Source organism: Gordionus sp. m RMFG-2023, chromosome 3, assembly GCF_954871325.1.
Source record: "Gordionus sp. m RMFG-2023 chromosome 3, tfGorSpeb1-WG-v2, whole genome shotgun sequence".
NCBI classification, from domain to species: Eukaryota; Metazoa; Nematomorpha; class Gordioida; order Chordodea; family Parachordodidae; genus Gordionus; species Gordionus sp. m RMFG-2023.
In genome coordinates, this window is record NC_088777.1 from 31,563,656 (window position 1) to 31,579,755 (window position 16,100).

The following is a 16,100-nucleotide window of genomic DNA, read 5'->3' on the forward strand; positions in this document are numbered from 1 at the left end:
AATTTTCTACACATCGTAAAAGGATAAATAATATATTTGACAAAATTCAAAACATTAAAATTAGATAAATAAAAGGTAAAAATTAATGTTTATGAAATTATTTTATATATATTTATTATTTTTGATAATTATATTTTGTAATAATCATACGTTGCTTTAAAGACACATTATGCAAATAAGGTATTTTATTTGAGTTTTATATTTTTAGAATTTATGAATGGTGGTACCATACCTAATGATAGTGAAGATTCAAATTTAAGTGAATCGTCTGATGAGGAGTTTCTGTCAACCCAAAATAATGATTTAGGTATATTTAAAATGTATGCTCTTATATAATCTATAAATATCTAGATTTCAATGAGAGTGATGAATCGGAAGAGGATGAAAATATAAATAATGAAAAAGGAATCGTGAGAAAAATGATTTGGAAAAATTGCTTAACTAATTTACCGTTAGTTATTCCAAAGTGGAAAGGAGAAAACCCAACGGTTGATAAAGTAAAAAAACCAATGGATTATTATAATACATATCTCACTGATTTATTACCTCTAATTGTTTACGAATCAAATATGCAATTCAATGCAATTCCAACAAACCTTTGAATTTATCGATAGATGAATTAGAAAAATTTATAGGAATTATTTTTTACATGTCAATTATTTTACTTCCCAGAGCACGTCTCTACTGGGCCACCAATACAAGACAGGCCAAGGTGGCTGATGTCATGACCCCTAAATCGCTGGGAACAAATCAAATCATTCATTCATATAAATGATAATGACAAATTTATTCCACTTGGAAGTGAGGGCCATGACCCACTTCATAAAATTAGACCCTTGATAACTATAACCAATAATATACTAAAATCTTTATCGATAGGGGAAAATATTTTCGTAGATGAGCAAATAATTCCATACAAAGGGATGAGCAGATTAAAGCAATATAACCCCCAAAAGCCCAAAAAATGGGGCTATAAAGTCTTCCTACTATGCGGAGATGATGGCCTTCTCCATAATTTTGAAGTATACTCTGGGAAAATACTACCAGCGGAAGGATTGCCTGTTGTTGGAGCAAGTGGCAATGCTGTGCTACGTTTAATTTCTTATATACCGCAGCAAATTAATTATAAATTATTTTTTGATAACTGGTTTTGTTCACCAAATTTGCAAGTCGTACTCGCTCAAAGAGGGATATTTTGCGCGGCCACGGTCAGAGGTAATCGACTACCAAATATCAACTTCCCAACAGCAGATAAGGAGTTGAAAAAAAGGGCGAGGATTTTTTGTTTCAAAAAAAACAATAATAAACGGGGTTGAGTTAAATTCAGTGAAGTGGCACGACAATCGTGCTGTGACCTTATTGAGCCCTTTTGTAGGTGCACATCCTCTTATCGATTGCGAAAGATATGATAGAAAAAAAAGGATAAAATAATGATAAAATGTCCAAACATTGTTAAAGTTTATAATAAATCAATGGGAGGTGTAGATCTTATGGATTCTTTACTTTCATTATATAGAATTCATACCAAATCAAGAAAATGGTACCATCGAATTTTATTTCATGTATTCGACATGTTACTTATAAATTCTTGGTTGCTATACAAACGATTATAATAGTATATCAATAGCAGGCAAGGATCTATTAAGTTTGTACAATTTCAAAATTTCGGTGGCGGAAGTCCTTTGCAAATATGGCAAATGCACTTCAAAAAATATTCCAAAACGAAAATCAGTTCAAACTGGTTATCGGGAAAAATGTAAAAAAGGGGACCAGCCCAATCTTTACCAAATGAAGAGGTTAGGAAAGACCTCACAGCTCACTGGCCCAAATATAATGATAAAAAGGGTAGATGTAAAATTCCAGGTTGCATATTTATTACAAAAGTATCTTGCAAAAAATGTAGTGTATATTTATGTTTTACGCCCACAAATAATTGTTTTATAGATTTTCATGAAAATTAAAATGTTCAAACATTTAATATTTGTTGTATTTATATAAAATTATATATATATTTATAGTTTAGAGTATAATAAAAATTATTGTGAAAAAATTGAAATTGGTATCCTTAATTGCATAATGTGTATTTTAATCCACATACCGTTCATCTTCTAAGAAATTTAGAATTTTTTTAAAAAAAGTGAGCCATGAGATTATCAATAGTATCGAGAGAAATAAAAAATCTAGTTTGACAAAAAAAAATTATTCTAACATAGTACATGCAATACAGGGTTAAGATAATGATGAGATAATGAATACCAAAGTAAAATAAACGAGGACGTGTGCTCTCTGCTGGATACTTTCGTCCGGATCTATGTCATGTGGGCTGAATAAAGGAGTTTTAATGTTACAGTATGTCTCTAGGAATTTTGGGATAAAAACAATTTATGAAATGTTCACAAAATTTGCTATTGAAAGCATTTTTGAAGTCTACTTTGATAATAGCCATGTTAGGAGGAGGATTTTGTCTTTCTTTCTTTCAAAAAGAAAATCACAAGTAAAAGAAAAGAAAAAAATAAAGTGAACCCCAAAATAAAATAAAAGATTCTCATTTTTCCCGCACATTTTTTTTTCTTAATCCAACTTGGTGGTTCAGTCCTTTGGGATAGGCATTAACTCAATTCCCATTCGGCCTGAAAATGTTGTCATTTGCAGACCTCTTGCATAGGAAAATAAAAGTGACAGACGCATATCATTTATAAAAGGATTCCTTGGCAGAGGTAAAATCCATTATGCTGTTAAGTATACTTAATAAGTTAAGACCCTGGGTTTTGACCCATGGCAATTATTTTTGCTAATAATCTTCTAAATAACCCATTGCAATGGGGTGGATACCACCACAGTGTTTTTGAGTAATCAAGTTTGCCCCCCCCCTCACAAATTCTTATGATGGCAGGTATTTTTTAAAAGAGTATTTTTAGGAAGGTTTTAGAAGCATTTAAATGATTATATGAGATGAATATAGATTTTATACAAAGTAAGAGGGCAAAAACCATTGAGTCTGAATGTGAAAAATGTGTTAAATTCCATATTTTCCATAATATATTTGGCCTTTTCTCTACAAATTTATAGGAATCATGGAAGAATGAATACGGATTATCTATTCCTCTCATTTGACTATTCTGATTCATCCATCGTCAAATGAAGGTAAAATTTATTATTTATCCAGAAGGAAAAAATTCTAATTCCCCGTCATTCTTGATGTGTCATCAGCTAGCAATCTATAATCCTTTAATATTCAAAAATAGAAATTTTAAAAAAAATCGGTTTAAAAAATATTTTTAAGAAATATGATATTATTGTAAATATTTTCGTAATAATAAAGATCAAAATATTGCATAAATATGTGGCTGCCAATTCTTTATCTGGTCTTAGTGGCATTTTCTTAAATTTTATAAAAATCGGAAAAACTCATCATTTTTACAAGGACTTTAATCAGAATAAGGTGGACCGCAACATTAAAATAATAAAAATATTTTAAAAATAGAATATTATTTTAATATTAGAATCATTATTTGTAATTAAATAAGATTGATAATCAATAAGTGCAAAAATAGGTCATTTCACATGATATCTTCAAAAATATAAAAGCTAGGATGCTAAAATTCAAATACTGTTTTAATTGTGTACTTAAAATTCTAAGAGGTCATACAAAAATTATGTTTTTGATCGATTTGAGATGGGATAACCCAAAAAAATATTAAGGCAAAAAAGATATTTTAAAAAGTTGTGTAATGAGGCCTTACAGACTGAAAACAAAAAATATAAGCGTACCACTGCTATTATTTTCCTTCTTTTCCGCTCCTTCTATCTCCTTACTCTCCTCTGAATTCCCATCTGTTACTCCAGCTATATTGTTAGCATCCTCAGTGGTATCATTGCTTTCCATCTTTTGACCAGAATTCGCTTCATTATCAGTTTTATTTTTAATCACTTCCTTTTCATATTTCGATGTTTTTTGAGGAGTGAAGAGAGGTAATTCATTACCTTTATAAACACAGAAGGCTAGTGCGGTAGATACCAAGTCATCAGTGATACGTAAACAATTAAGGTCAGCCACTTGACTCGCTGCAAGTAAACTATGTCTTTGAGTATCAGTGAAATAGGATGGGCACTATATAAGTAATATTGTGAGAAAAAATGTATCGTTATTTTGAATAATAAATAAATATGTTTTCTATTTAGTCTTATAGCACTTGAATGTTAATAATATATGCTTTCTCCCCTTATCAGATTATTTCCTCGTTTTTTTAACTTTTTGTATTCTCAATTTCTTATTTCTTTCTTCATAGAAATACTATAAGCAAGTTAGATACATATTTAACATATAAGAAATATCTGTATAGAGGACCGAGCATATATGGCAGATGTTTAAAATTAAACTACTTGTATCATTGGAAGCCTCGTTGTAAGACTATAATATTTAAAAAGTCGGACTTTATTTTTTATATTGTGAGCGCTATTTAGAATTAAGCAAGAGTCTTGTTTTATACTATTTACCAACAACTAAGGGTAAGATAGCAAATCAAATTTAACCCACAAAAATTTCCATATTTATTGTTATAATTAATATATATAATTAAAATAAATTATGAATATTATAAAAAAAATTAGTCTCAACAATAAAGAAACAGGTGAAATCGATACCTGACACATATAGGATAAACATATTCAGGACTAGTTGTTAAACGGCTCAATTTGAGTCGATTTTTAAAAACGGCCAACTTAATATTTTAGCTTGAATAATATTGCGTTAGCCTCGAGATTTCGTCAATAGATGTCCAAATTTTGTGCCATCTATGGGAAAAATCTTTATGCTTACGTAATATTTTTCTGGATAAAACGAGTTAGCCATTTTTAAAAATCGGGTCAACGAGTCTAACAACACTATTCAGGATTTGTTCATCATATCAAATCTTAAGACTTTTTATTAAATGACAATATTGCATCCCTAAAAAATTTACCTCATCCCTCCCTCAATTTTTTTTACTTATCTCCTATATATTATTAGCAAAAATAGGAAATCTAAACCATCATAATTATCTTAAAAAAACCATGGCTCACCTCCTTTTACCCCTTTTTCCTTCTCTCCTCCTTTCACTCTTATATTTCAATGATGATCATGCATCATATCCCCTCCCCCGTAATGCTATCATGATTAAAGCTACTCGTATTCCGATAGTCGTTTTGAGTATGACTAGGAATAACGCCATCCAAAATCGTTTCATCTCAAGAACGATCATCATAACTATAATGAGTAAAAATATAAGGGTTTATTTAGTGGATAAAGATTCCACTGCCTTTTTGCCACGTCTGCCATATAGCTCCAGCCTTTTTACTTTTTTTTACAAACATTATATCTCATGAGTTAATAAAAAATTAAAAATTTACTGAAATAACACAATCCGACACTTTGGTGTTTAAATGGGTTTCAGCTATTTGCTTCAGCTTAGTGAATAACATAGCAGTTAATTGTTCTGGTGAGAACCCTATTTTTTCATTGGCATAATCCACCTAAGAAAAAATTATATTTGATATTATGCTCTTTTTATCTACTAGTGTTAAATAAATTTTAAAAAATTCAATTTATTTCTGTATTTTTGTAAGCATTATCAATATTTAGTTTGCATGTGTTGTGCTATTTGAATAAAATGAAATTATTATTATTTTTATAAAACAGAGCTTGGAATGCTTTTCAAAAGAAAAAATATTCAAAGATAATTTTTAAATGAATATTTTTTTTTAAAAAAAAATCAATTTTGTGATAGTTTTTTGTTCAAAATATCTTCAAGCAATCTTTTAAGTTTTTTTCAAACTCTTTTTTAAAAATAAAATTAAATTGAAATAGTCATCTAATATATATATAATCGCTATAATCAAGAAATAAACGTTTTCGTATAATCTTAATGTTAATTTTTTCTATCAACTTTCCTACCTTTAATGTTAAATTATTTTTTTTAAAAAAAAGAAAACTTAAATCTTTTTTGTATACATCAACGAGATTCGAACCACTGACTTAACGTTCGATAGGCAAACGTTCTTTCCAGTCAGCCGCTTTCTATATTAAATTTTGTAATACAATTCTTATATATGAAACTATATTATGATAAAGTAATTTAAATATATCAATATTTATTCTTTTTATTGGAATCTCCAGGTTTGGGAAAACAATTTCAAAATTATAATATGTTGGCCAGGTTTGAGAAAAAATATTTTAAATTATAAAGGGTCGGACTAGGCTTGTAAAATATTTTTATATTATTTTATTGGAAGCTGAAAAAAATTTCAAAATTATTATCAGTTAACCAGATTTAAGAAAAATTTTTTAAAATTATAATGGGTCGGGCTGGGCTTGGAAAATATTTTTATTAATTATAATGGGCTTTGCTTGGGGAAAATTTTTCAAATTATTATCAGCTTGGACGCTTGTGAATTTTTTTATTATTAACTATGGATCAGGCATTGGCCTAAACCAAATAAAATAAAACCCATAAAATCTGATATTGATTGTAATTTTAAATTCATTATGACTTTTTTAAATATTTTATTCCAGTTCTCAACTACCAAAATTATTATGATCTTTGGTTGGGGTTGGGGAAATTTTTTCAAAATTATTATGGCCTTGGACGTTGCTTGTTTTCAATATTAAATATTAGGCATAGATAATCAGTAATATTTTAACAAATAATGTGGGTATCAAGTAAAAGCTTTAAATATATTTTGACTCAAAACATAGCATTTAAACGTAGTTTTAATGGATTGAACCTGGCCTGAAGTGGTTATAAAGAATAAAAATTGGATATTATTTTCAAATAACAGGTAACAACTATCATAAGAGTAAGGAGAAAATTCTCATTTCCCGTCATTTTTGACGGGATCAGCAATGCTGACTAAAAGGAGCAGACAATTTTTTTATATGTCCCAAACAGCATGATTCAAAAAAAATTATTTTTGCACCCTGTCTAGTCAGAATTTATTTAAACATAGAAATTAAATTTGTTTCAATGTAGTAGTTATACATTGTCAACGTAATTGAGTCACATTCTACAAACAAATAAAAAAAATACAGAGGCCTTGTTTCATAAAAAAATCTTTATATATATTTTATTTCAGAATTAAAACCTGATCCAACTCAATTTTTTAAAAAAATATATAAGATCCAACCATATTAGACCTAAAAAATTTTTTAAATAGGTCTAGCCCAGTTTGGCAGTTTGAACTGGACTAGATTTGGGCACATTTTTATAGATCTCTAGTGGCCATTATCTTTTTTCTAAATATTGAAAAATCGTGATTCTGTCTTAATAGTTTTCACAAGATATAAAGATTTTAAATTTTAAAAGCAAGATTCATTGTAGAAGTCATTGTAACCTTCACTCCAACTCTCACAATCTACATTTGTCTCTACTTTTTTTATATATTTATGTCATAATCATAAATTTTCAATATTTTGATTCCACGGCATGGAAATATATTGCCAAAAGAAACTTTATGAAATATTTTTTTAAAAAAGAATTGTTATACACATAATCATAGCCATGATTTTGATCATGGGGGGAGGGACATTATTAGAGGGATTTCCCCCCATCAATTTTATTGAAGATCTTTAGGTCCAACTAATGTAGGCTTTTGGCTATATCAGATTTTTATGCATTTTCACTTTCTTTCTAAAAATTTTGAATTATATTATTAATTTAACTTCATATTTCAAATTTATCTCTAGTGTATTGTATACATTTGAAAAAAAAATTTCAGGCCCAGCTCGGAATTTTTTAAAATTATATTCGACCTGGTATATATACAAAAATTCACCTATGAGGTATTTTACCATATTTTTCAGCGAGTATTATCGCTTATTATTTAAAAATACATGTAAAAAGCTAATATTTTGAGAATATTATATTGAATTTATAAAAATTATAAAACTGTTATTTATAAAAATGGATATTTTGAGTATATACTATATTTTATATTGCATTTATAAAAATAAAACTAATATTCATAAAAATGGTAATAATATTTGTCAATACTATATTTTATATTACATTTAAAAAAATAAAACTAATATTTAATTTATAAAAATGGAAAATATTTTGAGAATATATTTTGTATTTAATTTACTATTTAATTTATAAAATAAAAATAAATCGCTATTTAAAAAAATGCATGTATAATAAATAGTATTTTGAAAATATAATATAATTGCACAATATTAATATAATTTATTTTATAATATAAATTTTTAACAAAAGAAGATAATTGTATTATATAATATTGTAAAAAAAAATTATGAAAAATGTTGGATTAAAAACTTTCATGACTCAAGGTAAATATAATAAACAAAGTAAAAAACCAGCATGATTGACGAAACCCTATACTCAAGAAAGATATTAAAAATTCACAAATTATCATGAAGAAAGAGAAGCATATCTACCTTTTCAGGTGAAGATTACTTCTTTCTTCAAGAATTCTCCCAGTAGTGGAAAAATTCCGCTCACAGTTTGCACTTAAAGCAGGAATTGCCAATTTTGCTAAAATTGGAAATTCGCTTTGATGAGCCGCCCACCACTCTAACAAATTATCCACCTTAAATGTTTTATCTTTTATTTATGTAATTATAATATTCATCATGGGGTATTGACATATTACCAGAATTACCATCGCCCCATTTGTCATAAAACGATTCAGTTTGTTTAACAACAGTCGTAATTTGACTGGTCGATGGTATTTCATTTACTTCCTGAGCCTCTTGTAATTTAATATAATCTTTTATATAGTTTTCCGTCATTTTGCGATCTGTCCCTGACTACATACGTAATTGCTTGAATTTGGGACAGAGAAAAAGAGAAATAAAATTATACTTGTGTAAAACAAATTTTTCAATTAAAAAATGCTTTATATTAAGTAAAATCAATTTTATTTCTCCTTTTCGCTTTGAAAGGTATTACAAACTTTAAGAAGTGATATTCCTTTATTTGATTGTTTTGGTAAAATATATTCTAAAAATTTAGATATTAATTATAAAAAAATATATTAATAATACTTGAATATTGGGGCTTATTTAAGATATTCCTTTATTTGATTGTTTTGGTAAAATATGTTGTAAAAATTTAGATATGAATTATAAAAAGAATATATTAATACTTTGAATAAATTTGCAGGAAATTAATAATTAAATCGATCTGTGGGTGTTAGGTAGTGTTAACCATCACCCAATATTATATTAATCATAACTATAATATAATATAATCTTATAACCATTAACTCATAATGTAAAAATTTTTATAAAAAATATTAAGGCCCGGCCCGGGTTTAACAATCTTAGGCCCGTATATATTTTAAAAAAAAATTTTTAGGCCCGGCCCGGGTATATTTAAAAAATTTAAGTGTTGTTAAATGGTCCAATTAGAGGTGGCGCAAGCCGTGAAATTAGGCATGACACGATGGGTCACAGTGTGAGTTTTAATAAATTTTAAATTATTAGGCTTGATTGGGAATGATGGGCCTCTCCAAAATTTTTGCCTGGCATGATTGGGTCACAGAAATTTTAATAATTGATAAATATAAATTTGCAATATTATAATTATAATATAATATATATTTTCTAATTTAATTTAGTTCTTTTTAAAAAAGAATAATTTTTAAAAACAAACCACATTTTATCCATCTTATAAAATAATCTCTCAACTCTCTTCAGCAATGGAAATTTGTTTTATATAAATTTAATTAAAATATATTTTATTTTCATTTATCTTTACTAAAATTTTTATCAGTATTCAAAGAATGCTCGAATAATCTGAGCACATATTCTCACCCACAATAAATGAAGTTTATCTATGGAAATCAAAATTAGTAAAATTTTATCAACCTAATAATAATCAAAACCCTAAAAATAGGACAATATAAAATTAAATGATATGCATAAATCAATGTCAACTACCATATAACTTTTCTATTCATCCTTCACACATAAAATCGGTATATTCTAAATAAAACATTTAGAGAATTTCTAGATGATTCTGATGTTGCATCAACATATATCGATGAAAGTAGTGAGGATGAACTTAATAGATTCATTGCTCATAAAACTAATTATAATGACAATATATTGAAGTTTTGGAAGTGGGAAAAAATATTTACTTATATGAGAAAATTAGCTAGTAAAATTTTGCCTGCCCCAACAAGTTCAGCTTCTAGTGAAAGGTTATTATCTATAGCCTTTTATTAGAGGAAAGTCAAACATAATTGAAATAAAAACATGTACAATTCTTCTCTTTCTAAATGAAAATTTTGATTTAAATATTGTAATTCATTTGTGTTAATATGGAATTAGAGAAATGAAAACTATGACAGAATAAATTCAAAAAATAGTAAGTTTTGAAAAATTTAAAAACACCGTGAATTTTAGGGCGTGATCAAAATATTGTCTCTCATGAGTGGGCGGGTATGGTCAAATTTTTTTGTAGCAAGCGTGAAAGGGCATGAATTTTTTTCATTGCCAATGTCAGTGGGTGGGCTGTGAATAAAAAATTAGGCTCGCTCCAACCTCTAGACTCTATTTTATAATAAATCCAAATTGGGTTGTTTAGCAATACTATTAGTAAGCATTGTTACGCCTCTGACCTTCTTCTCCGTTTTATGGCGATTTCCAGGTTTACCCGGGTAGGCCAGTTTTCCCTCTGATTTTTCTTTTCCATTTTTGACGGTCCTGAGCATCAATATTTGTAAGAGAGTTTTTTCGACTTTGAACTCGAGCCGGAGTCGTAAAATACGGCTCAGCCTCGAGCGGCTCAATGAGTAGTTTGAGCCGATTTTATATTTAAAAATATATTATATATAAAAAAAAGAAATCAAATTCATAAAGAATTATACAAATTATTATTTCATATATATAATCACCAGTTGTTAAAAGAGACTTTTAAATGGATCTAGATACAGATACTTCAAAATATTAATCTTTGAACCTTTAATATTCGGTTACATTTAAAATCGGTGGCAAATATTTTTTCTAATCCTAGGATAGGATCACATATACATGTGATTTTATTTATAGAAAGTAGACGCTAAATAACATATATCGTTTATTTTGATATAAAAATTAATTTCCATATTTAAATAAAAATCAATTTAAATTCAATCATTTAAAGAAATGCATCGACATCATCAATGAACTTTGTGGTGTAAGAATAAAAATTTGAAAAATTGTATGTAAAATAACTGCTCAAAATACTCTTAACAATTGCAATATTAGGAGAATTCAATTGATTTTTAATAACACCGAAAAATTTAAAATCGAATTTAATTGTGGCAAATAGGGTAATAAATTTCAAGTTTTTAAAAGTTTTTTAAAAAATTCTCAACAAGTTTTTACAATAATTATGAATGTTTTTTTTCACATTATGGAAATGTGTTACAACAAAACAAATCATATTATGGATGGGTTTTAATTTAATCGTCAATTCAATATGTTTCATTAGTAACTTAACTTATTAATTATTTTTAGATAACTTATTATTTACTTTTTATATTATTTTTTGATTTTGTACATTTTATTACATTACATTTTATATTATTTTAATTTGATTTATTTTAACATCTATTGTTATTTGATTTGAACATATTGTTTGATATCTCATGTATATTTTTCCTTTCAACATTTCATTAACATACATAGAATTTTTAATTTTAAATTTAATTAATCTGTAACCCAATTTAAAAAAATGCCAACAAGTTTACTTCATGATCATGATCAATAAATTGAAATATTTTCTTAATTATATTAAAAACTACCCGACAAAATTAAACGCTATATGGAATGGAATATTATATTACAGGGTTTCCCATTCAAAAAAGGAAAAGTCCCAATCAAAAAAGGAAAAGTTTCAATCATAAAAGGAAAAGGTTTGATCAAAAATGGAAAAGGTTCAATCAAAAAAGGAAAAGGCCCAAACAAAAAAGGGAAAAGTGTCAAACAAAAAAGGAAAAGGTCCAATCGAATAAGGGAAATTCCCAAAAATAAAGGAAAAGTGTCAATCGAAAAAGGGAAATTCCCAAAAGGAAAGGAAAAGTGTGAATCAAAAAAGGAAAATCGTAATCTTTTTAAAATATATTATCAATTTTTCTTGAATTTTTGTCATTCCTTCTTATTTTATTTCCAACTTTTTGCGATTTCTTTACTTTATTTGTATCTTTTCTCAATTTATTTTTCTTACTATATCTTTTCTCAATCTTTTTCTTTTTATTTTTGATAATTCTTTTGTATTTTTAAAAATAATTGATAAATTTAGGTCCATTTTTTAAACAATTCTTTAGGTTTTTTTTCATCATTACATGTCGTAATTTTTAAAGGGATCATAACTATCCGGGATCTTCACGGGATTTAAAGAGATCCCTTTAAAATTTCATTTTTTAAAGGATAAAGAACTATACGGCATTATCACGTTTGAACCATGATATAGAAGAATCTTATTTTAAAAAGCGTTTTCCGCGCGTTTCGTTTTTCAATTTTATTGTTATTCATTAATTTTCAATGTTGTTTTTTTAATATAGGGTATCAATCGATAGCTAATCAAAAGATCTATTCAACTGGAGGTCAATCTCTCCTCCATAATTGGCCGGTCTAGGCCTGGAGGGGGGGGGGGGTCAGAAATATATTTATCAACACTAAGTATCGATATGGGTATCAAATAAAAGCTAATTTAAATATGGTTTGACTAAAAGTTTTCATTCTTGGTCTGGGAGTAAGGGTGGGAGTTAAAAAATAATTTTTTTTGATATGGGTATCAAATTAAAGCTAGTTTTAATATCGTTTGACTGAAAGTCTTCATTCTTGGTCTAGATGGGTATGACTTAGTCTGGGGAGTAAATAGGGCGGGGGGGGGGGGGTGTAAGTGTAAAAAATAATTTTTTTGATATGGGTACCCAAATAAAAGCTAATTTTAATATCGTTTGACTGAAAGTCTTCATTATTGGTCTGGATGGGTATGACTTGATTTGGGGGTAAGGGGAAGGGGGGGGTGTAAAAAATAATTTTTTTGATATGGGTATCAAATAAAAGGTAATAAAATATTTTTTTATTGTAATAATAATATCATAGATGGCGGGTCTAGGTCTTGGGAGGTCAGGAATATTTTTATCACCACAAAATATCGATGAGTATCAAATAAAAGCTAATTTAAATATCTTTAGATTTAAATTATTCACAGGCCCTCAACATATTAACAAAATGTCTAATTAGATAGAATTTAGAGAAATCAAAGAGAATGAAGATAAGCTATTTTTTAAATTTTTTTTCTGTTCCAATCCTGAACTTGAAATATATAATTTGCAGTGTTCTATATTTAGCGTGTTATTCCATATCTATTTTTTTAGTATCGATAGCTTTAGCGTGCTACATTTTTTAAAAAAGAGATAGCTGTAGCTCGTTACTAAATAAATAGCAAAATTATTATAATAATTTTATAATTAATTCTAAAATCATAATTTTTATTTTATCTGTACCATAATTATTTTCATTATCAATGTCTACTGTCGACATTTAAAAATTTTTTTTTTTTGGAAAAATATATTTACAATGCATATTTTAAAATGTAAATTTAAATAAATAAAATATAAAAATGGACCTAAATTTATAAATTATTTTTTAAAATACAAAAGAATTATCAATGAGAAGAAAAAAAAATTAAGAAAAAATATAGTAAGAAAAATAAATTGAGAAAAGATACAAATAAAGTAAAGAAATCGCAAAAAGTTAGAAATAAAATAAGAAGGAATGACAAAAATAAATAAATTTATATATTTTTTTAAAAAAATTACGATTTTCCTTTTTTGATTGACCTTTTCCTTTTCTTTTTTTTTTGAATTTTTATTAATTATTATTCATTTATCTTTAAAACATGTAAACAAAATATAAAAATAAAAAATGAATATATATATATATATATACTAAAAGTGAATGTATATTTTAAAAATATTGATGGCTCTAAAAAGAGCTTATAGTAAAAATGTTCCTAAGAAACAGGAATAATTATGTTTAAAAATTTCTAATTGGAGTTATTGTTTAAGAAAAATTGATTCACGTTTTTCGTTTGTAATGTTAAAAATTTTACGTGCTAAAATTTTTTAAAAAAATATGTTGATTGTGAGAAATTGCCATTAGTATTTAGTAATTTTTTTATTTTCCCCACTAGTAAGAGGGTTTGAATTAATTAATGAGGGAAAGGAAGAGATGCAGGTTGCGTCCCAAATTAGGGATTTCCCATTGGACCATGGGGTGCAGGTTAAATCGTCTTTTCTTTTTCAATTGACACTTTTCCTTTTAGATTGGACCTTTTCCTTTTTTGTTTGACACTTTTCCTTTTTTGATTGAACCTTTTCCTTTTTTGTTTGACACTTTTCCTTTTTTGATCGGACTTTTTCCTTTCTTTTTAGGAATTTTCCTTTTTTGATTGATGATTGACACTTTTCCTTTTTTGTTTGGACCTTTTCTTTTTTTGATTGAACCTTTTCCTTTTTTGATCGGACCTTTTCCTTTTATGATTGAAACTTTTCCTTTTTTGATTGGGACTTTTCCTTTTATGATTGAAACTTTTCCTTTTTTGAATGGGAAACCATGTAAATTAAATTAATTTAAGCTATGTATGAATTATATTATATAATATAATTTATGTAAAAATATTCAAAAGTGAAATTTTATAATATTTTGAATGATTAATGTTAGCTTAAGGAAACCATAAGCAGAATTATGTGCCATAAAGAATGGATATTGTTAAGAACATTTTTTTAGATATCAGTTCAAAATTGTAAGGATATTTTTATCATGTAAAGGAATATATAAATCCTTGCTTAGCCATGAGGCCCATTATTTATTAAAAACAATACCATTGAAGCACACAATTATTTTAAGCAAATAAATTTATTTAGAACTTTTATAAATACCCGCTAGCTTTTAATGAATAAATATCATTTTAAAAGAGAATTTGCTCAAAGAAGGATAAAATAAGATATTCAAGAACAACCGCAAACTCTGTATATATATAAGTATGAAAAAATTGTATCTGTAAGTCGCTCAAACGGCTCATTGAGCCACTTGAGACTAAACCGTTTTTTATGACTAAAAACTCGACTCGAGTCGCGGCTTAGCCGAATCGGCTTAGTCATTTAACAACAAACTACACCACCATCTGCATTTAGCATATCACCCAAATAACAAAACTTATCCACTTTTTCTAGGGTTAATCCATTGCCAATATCCAGACCACCATTTTCTACATTATCATTATTATGTATCCCTTTCATACATATTCTACAAATAAAAGTCATTCTTTCTAACATCAAACTTCCTTTTTTCCCGCTACATCTCTTATGTAACCATTTTTGGCATCTGGTGCATTGGATTGAATTTCTAGCAACTCCTTTCCCATATACACCACAAGGCCACTTACCGAATTCCTCCATCTTTAGCTTTTCCCTGCTAATCATTACCTTTGTCTTAGATACATTCATTTTCAGACCCTTTGCTTCCATAGTCACCTTCCATATACTAATTTTATCACTCGATTCTTCCTCACTGTTTGCCATTAATACAAGGTCATCTGCATATAATAGCTGCCAGGGAAGTCCTTCATGCATTTCTCTAGCCACCACATCCATTACTGAGATAAATAATAATGGACTCAGCATGGATCCTTGATGAAGTCCTACTTTCACCTCAAAGCTTTCACTATCACCCTAATCCATCCATACTGCTGTTTGTGCTCCTACACACATTGCCATCACTGCGATAACCAACCATTCCTCCACACCTGATTTTCTTAAGGCCCATCTAGTAACCTCAGGCAACACCCTGTCAAATGCTTTCTCTAAATCAACAAACACATAATAGTTTGCAAGATACTACTCCTGTATTTGCCTCACCACAAAAATTGCATCTGTTTTGCTTCCCGATGTAAAACCAAACTGCATTTTATCAATTTTAATTTGTTGCTTCTCTAAAACCCTCTCAAATATCTTCATTGCATGTTCCAAGAGTTTAATAGCTCTGTAAGACCCGCAATCGAAAGGATCACCTTTTCCCTTGAATACTGGGATACTTCTTCGCTGTA

General features: G+C 27.7%; 1 protein-coding gene across 2 annotated transcripts in view; it reads right to left on the reverse strand.

Moving 5' to 3' along the window:
* The window catches only part of LOC135925783 (heat shock protein 105 kDa-like), a 42,123-nt gene that overhangs the window by 24,376 nt on the left and 1,647 nt on the right, over positions 1 to 16,100 (reverse strand). For both annotated transcript variants that reach the window (XM_065461256.1, XM_065461255.1), the window contains exons 3-4: positions 5,389 to 5,511; positions 3,772 to 4,111 (exon numbers count right to left, since the gene is read on the reverse strand). In XM_065461256.1, the coding sequence (XP_065317328.1) occupies positions 3,772 to 4,111; positions 5,389 to 5,511 (463 nt within the window). The remainder of the gene's footprint in view (positions 1 to 3,771; positions 4,112 to 5,388; positions 5,512 to 16,100) is intronic.